This window comes from Trichechus manatus, unplaced genomic scaffold (genome assembly GCF_000243295.1).
Source record: "Trichechus manatus latirostris isolate Lorelei unplaced genomic scaffold, TriManLat1.0 scaffold00024, whole genome shotgun sequence".
Taxonomy (NCBI): Eukaryota; Metazoa; Chordata; class Mammalia; order Sirenia; family Trichechidae; genus Trichechus; species Trichechus manatus.
In genome coordinates this window covers 11,935,345-11,941,684 of record NW_004443960.1, presented here as the reverse complement: position 1 = coordinate 11,941,684, position 6,340 = coordinate 11,935,345, and the positions used below count along the sequence as shown (strand labels likewise).

The 6,340-nt window shown below is 41.9% G+C and overlaps 1 protein-coding gene across 1 annotated transcript in view; it reads left to right on the top strand.

The window, feature by feature from the left end:
- Positions 1-2,670, top strand: part of CPPED1 (calcineurin like phosphoesterase domain containing 1) — a 119,040-nt gene extending 116,370 nt beyond the window's left edge. Inside the window, exon 4 of the mRNA XM_004373264.2 lies at positions 246-2,670. Within this exon, the coding sequence (XP_004373321.1) occupies positions 246-475 (230 nt within the window). The 3' untranslated portion in view covers positions 476-2,670. The remainder of the gene's footprint in view (positions 1-245) is intronic.
- The last annotated feature ends 3,670 nt before the right edge of the window (positions 2,671-6,340 follow it).

Genomic DNA, 6,340 nt, shown 5'->3' with positions numbered 1-6,340 from the left:
AATGGGGAACCCAAGGTCAAGAAGGGAGAGTGTTGATGTGTCATGGGGTTGGCAACCAATGTCACAAAACAATATGTGTGTTAATTGTTTAACGAGAAACTCATTTGTTCTGTAAAACTTCATCTGAAGTACAATAAAAATAAATAAAGTCCATTAAAAAAAAACACAAAATACAACCTTGGAGCCCCCTAGTTACCTAAATGAAAATCTCTGGCCTCCACAGTGTCTCTTTCCCTTCCCTGCAGGTATCAAAGCTGTGTTCTCAGGTCACTACCACAGGAATGCGGGAGGCATCTACCAGGACCTCGACATGGTGGTGTCGTCTGCCATCGGATGCCAGCTGGGCAAAGACACCCATGGGCTGCGAGTGGTGGTGGTCACCACCGAAAAAATCGTTCATCGGTACTACAGTTTAGATGAGCTGAGTGAGAGAGGAATAGAAGATGACCTGATGGGTTTGATGAAGAAGAAATGATTGCCCTTTATGAGCTATTCACTTTCCACTTCCACTGTTTTTTCATTTTGCCAGAAACAGCAGCTGCACACAACTCCTTACTGAAAAATGAAAGTAGACCAGGCAAATTTGTGAATTTATGTCCTTTTGCATAAATCAGAGAGCTGGGTCTTATCCTAAATTATGTTCAAAATAGAACTGCCCTCCCTTTGAAAAAGGGAATGGAAGCCTAGAAATAAAAAATAAATGATATAATATCTCTGTTTGAATAAAGTCTCCTAATACTGTGTTTCTCAGCTCTGCTTTGGAATGAGATTGCTTTCTGACAGCATATGGCCCATGTCTGTCTAAGTACCTCAGTCCTAACTTGATATCCAAATGTCCAAGTGTAGTGTTTGATAATTCCTTGAACAAACTATATCAGATTGTCTTAAATTGTGGTCTTAACTCCCAAAATGCTAGGAAAAACAAAGGCGATCTCCTTTCCTTCCTCACAAAACAAATAATTTTCTCCCATTACCAGTCTTATTTTAATAAGGAGCTTATTTAATAAGGAGCCTCCATTTGCTGTTAGATTCTGAAGCATCCATTGTTGCTGATGATAGGAATCGAATATGGTGGACAGCCACAGCTTCAGTTTGCCTTCCTGGTAACTAGGAAAGTCAACTTCGCACATACATCAGCCAAATAAAAAAAATCTCATCCAAGAGACGAGACCGAAGCCCTGAAATGTTATCCATCCCCCACCGTAGTCACTCGGCAGCGTGTTCTGAGTTTGTCCACATTTACTTTCTGATGCTGCAGCAACTTGGCAGGTTGGGGTTTTCCTGGCACCAGAATAAACCACTTGCCATGGAGTTGATTCTGACTCCATATGTGTCAGAGTAGAACTGTCTTCAGTAGCTGATTTTTTGGAAGTCAGTTGCCAGGCCTTTCTTTCAAGGCGCCTCTGGGTGGACTCAGACCTCCCACGTGTCAGGTAGCCAGTAGGCACATTAACCACTTGCACCATCCAGGGCCTCTGAGATCAGAATGTCCCTCCCTTTAGGAGATTACTTACTGTGCCTACTTTGACAAAAACAGTAGGACTAGATGCAGAATTCCCAGAAGAAACAAAGCAGAAATTCTAGTGGAGCAAACACAGTGCTGTTGGCTCTGTTATCTGAACTGGCGCCTGTTTTGATTAAATACACCGGTGCAGTAACCACTGAGGAGAGACTGTGCATGAAAATCAGCATTGTTTTTATGTAATTCACCCTGCCACATCATATCAGCAGTCCCCGACGCACTGCGTAATTCTATCCACGAAATCTTTTCAGCAATTGTCCCGGCGGACAAGTAATTTACATACTCTGAATCCTGCCAGGAATTACAGCGTTACTCAGTAACATTCAGTAATCCTAAAACTACTTGAAAAACGGACTGGTTACAAATGAACTGCAAAGTCCATTAAATTAGGAGAATTTTCTTGTTAAAAAGTTTTAGTCAATGTAACAAAACCATGAGAAATTAAATAGAAAGATAATTGGATATGTAAATTCATAAGGAATAAAAGGTGAGAAGTTAATTACACCGATTGGTGACACACCATAGCTCATTGTTATGTGGCATGAGAAGATTAAAAATTTTCAAAATTAGAATGCTCCTTTCAGTGTTTTGCTGTATTCTTGTTTTGTGTTCATTTTTCTTTAGACAGGTGTGGATATAAGAGGTCAAGAAGAGGAATTCAGTAAGGGTGTAACTAAAAAACCACGTTTGAGGCTTGGGATGTGGTAACACTTTCAGAATTAGATATGTAAGAAGACTTGTCAAAGACCAGCATCACAGGGAAATACCATATGATCCGGCAATTCCGCTCCTAGGTATATACGCCAGAGAACTGAAGGCAGGAACGCAAGCAGGTACTTGTACACCGGTGTTCACTGCAGCACTATTCACAATAGCCAAAAGGTGGAAACAGCCTAAATGTCCATCAAAGGATGAATAGATAAACAAAATGTGATACATACATACAATGGGATATTACTCAGCCATAAAAAGGAATGAAGTCCTGATACCTGCTACAGCATGGATGAACCTGGAAAACATGCTGAGTGAAATAAGCCAGTCACAAAAGAACGAATATTGTGTGATCCCGCTTACATGAAATACACAGAACAGGCAGGTTATAGAGACCAAAGTGTGTTAGTGGTTACCAGAGGTGAGAGGACGGGGCAGGGAGGAGTCATTGCTTAGGGGGCACTGAGCTTTTGGTAAGGGTGATGGAAAAATTTGGAAACAGGTAATGTGATGGTTGCATAACATGATGAGCATAATTAATGTCACTGAACTGCACCTGTGAAGAATGTTGAAATGGCAAATGTTTTGTTATGTGTATATTTACCACAATAAAAAAAAATAAAGAAGGACCAGGGTCCTAAATGTGAAAGAATATGACTGCTTGCTGGGGGTACTGCAGGGGAATGGGGAAAGTTCTATCAGAATGTACAGAGGAAACAAAATGTGGTACACACATACAATGAACTACTCCTCAGCCAGTAGGAGAAATGAAGTTTTGATACGTGCTGCAGTACGGATGGAGCTTGAAGACATCATGCTGAGTGAAAGAAGCCAATCACAAAAGGACAAATATTGTGTAACCTCACTTATATAAAAAGATAAGACAATGCAAATATGTAGAGACCAAAGTGTATTAGTGGTTACCAGGGGTGACAGGGAAGGGGAAAGCGGGGGTTATTGCTTATGGAGTAATGAGTTTCAGTTTCTGGTGATGGAAAAATCACATCGCTTAAGGGTAGGGTCGCATAGCCAGTTATTGTAACTACTGTCAATAAGTTGTACACCTGAAGAGTTGCATTGGCAAAAGTTGTGTGATATGTGTCTTAGTTATCTAGTGCTGCTATAACAGAAATACCACAAATGGATGGCTTCAACAAACAGGTTTATTCTCTCACAGACTAGGAGCCTAGAAGTCTGCGTTCAGGGCACCAGCTCCAGGAGAAGCGTTTCTCTTTCTGTTGGCTCTGGGAGAAGGTCCTTGTCATCAATCTTCCCCGGTCAAGGAGCTTCTCAGTGCAGGGACCCCACGTCCAAAAAACGCACTATTCTCCTGGCTCTTGTTTCTTGGTAGTATGAGGTCCCCCTGTCTATCTGCTGGCTTCTCTCTTTTATATCTCAAAAGAGATAGGCTTAAAACAAAACCTAATCTTGTAGACTGTGTCCTGCTCATTAACATAACTGCCTCTAATCCTGCCTCATTAATATAGAGGTAGGATTTACAACACAGGAAAATCACATCAGATAACAAAATGGACAATCGTATAGTGCTGGGAATCATGGCCTAGCCAAGTTGACGCACATTTTTGGAGGACAAAATTCAATCCATAACATACTTAAAATAAAGCAAAAAAAGAAAAGTAGCTACTGAAGCTGCTTATGTACAACCAAACATCTCATGGGATTTGGTTCCTTGGTTTAGAGGTTTAAGGTCATGGTTTCATGGCGCATCCCAGTTAATTGGCCTAATAACATGTTTAGTGCTTCTGTTCTATCTCCTAGTTCGTTGCCTAGTTCCTGGGGTCTTCAAAAGCTTGCAAAGCAGCCATGCAAGGCACAATAATTGGTCTCTTTTCACTTGTAAAAACAGAGGAAGAAGGAGTCAGGAATAGGAGGAAGAAATGGAATGTGTGGCTCATTGCCTCCGTGAACAACTGCCTCCTTTGCCGTGAGACCAGAACTGGATGGTGCCCAGCTACCATTACTGAACATTTTAATCAAAGATTCCATAGAAGAATCCTGATCAAAAGGGGGAAAATGCAGAACATAAGTTCAAATTTTCTTGGACTCCAGACTTTCTGGAACCATGGAGGCTGAATGAACCCGTGAAACGATTGCCCTGAGATAATCTTTAAACCTTAAACCAAAAATATCCTCTGAAGTCTTCTTAAAACCAAACAATAGTTTAGCCTAACTAATATAAGAATGTCTGCCTTGAGCATTATGCTCTTTTAAGAACTACCCATATGGCAGTAAAGTGACAACAGCAACTCAAAACATTAGATAGGAACCTTAGGGGGCAGTGAGTTAATCTTAAGGAGGGAGGAACAACTCAGAAAAGGAGGGTGAGAATGGTTGCACAACTCAGAATGTAATCAATGTCACTGAATTGTACATGTCGAAACTTTTGAATTGGTGTGTGTTTTGCTGTGTATATTCTCAACAACAACAAATTTTAAAAATATATACAGAGGAGCCCTCTTGCCCTGTTCCATGTGCAAAATCCTTTGGATTGGGGCACTTAGGTCTTGGGTGGGGGGCATAGGCATCATTAAAAGTAGTAGACTAAAGCTCTTTTCCCCAAAACCTAATAGGGAAAATACTGGATTCAAAACACAGCAAGAATAGGCTAAGAAAAGCGAATCATATGAAATTCTCATCATTTTACAAATAACCAAAGAACAGGATTCCCCATTGGCAAGAGTTTCATAAAGAAGTTAGGAAATGTTTTCTTAGATGAGCGTGTATCATTCTGATAATAGATAGTACCAATGCATTCATTATAATTCCTTTTTCTTTGCAAAAGAATGATATTCAAAAATAAGTGCCATATACTCTGGAAAAAAGAATCAATGATCATAACTGCTATGGTTTTGAGTATTTGTGCTAAGTACCCTGGTGGTGCAATGGTTAAGCACTTGGCTGCTAACCAAAAGGTTGACGGTCAGAACCCACCCAGCAGCTCTGCGGGAGAAAAGACCGACAATCTGCTTCCATAAAGGTTAACCAGTTGCCATCGAGTCGATTCCGACTCACAGCGACCTTATAGGACAGAGTAGAACTGACCCATAGGGTTTCCAAGGCTGTAATCTTTACAAAAGCAGACTACCATATCTTTCTCCTGTGGAGTGGCTGGTGGGTTCAAACCGTTGACTTTTTGATTAGCAGCCAAGCACTTAACCACTGCCCCACCAGGGCTCCTTTCTTAAAGATTACAGCCAAGAAAACCCTATGGGGCAACTCTGCTCTGTCACACAGGGTTGCTATTAGTCGGAGTCGGCTTGACAGCACCCAACAACAACAACTGTTTTGGAAGTAGAGTCACAGGCCAGGGTCACACAGCTTGTCAGTGGTGGAGGAAGGGTTGGGATGCAGGCAGTCGTGCTGTCCAGCCCTCGCTCCTTAATCATTACCCTCTCTTTCCTGGAAGGTGTTTTTCATGGGCGAGAGGTTCGTACCAGCTCAGCCATGGTGACACTATGATGTTTATCACCTTTCCTGGGTGAGAACCCAGTGTTAGCCCGAGGCGCTGGGATTTCACCCCATTTTTGCAAAGCCTAGACAAGGTCCCAGAATCCCCTTTTGTGGTTGCCCCAGGCTCAGAGCCGCTAAGCCTGTCCAAGGAGCAGATTGTTCCAGGCAGAGAGTTTTCACTGGAGGAGGCTGAAAAACTGAACTGAGCCATAATGGTTATAGGACACAGCTCTGTCCACAACAGTAAATGTTGATCAGATTATGCTTCCCTCCTTATGTGCAGTTACCTGTTCCCACCCCAAGGTCTATGGAACCCTCAGCTCTCTCAAGGCAAGGAGTGTCATCGAAGGCTCCCCCTTCTAAGTTCTCATCTTAACTGAAAAAAAAACAAACATCGAGCTGCTAAAAGGGGAAGGTTTTTAAAGTAATCTAAAATTGGATTGTAGTCCCTGGATGGTGCACGCAGTTAACATGCTCAGCTGCTAACTGAAAATTGAATGAGTCCACCCAGAGGTGCCTAGGAAGAAAGGCCTGGCTGTCTTCTGAAAAAAATCAGTCATTGAAAACCTTATGGAGCACATTTCTATTCTGACACACATGTTGCCATGAGTTGGGGTCGACTTGATGACAATTGTT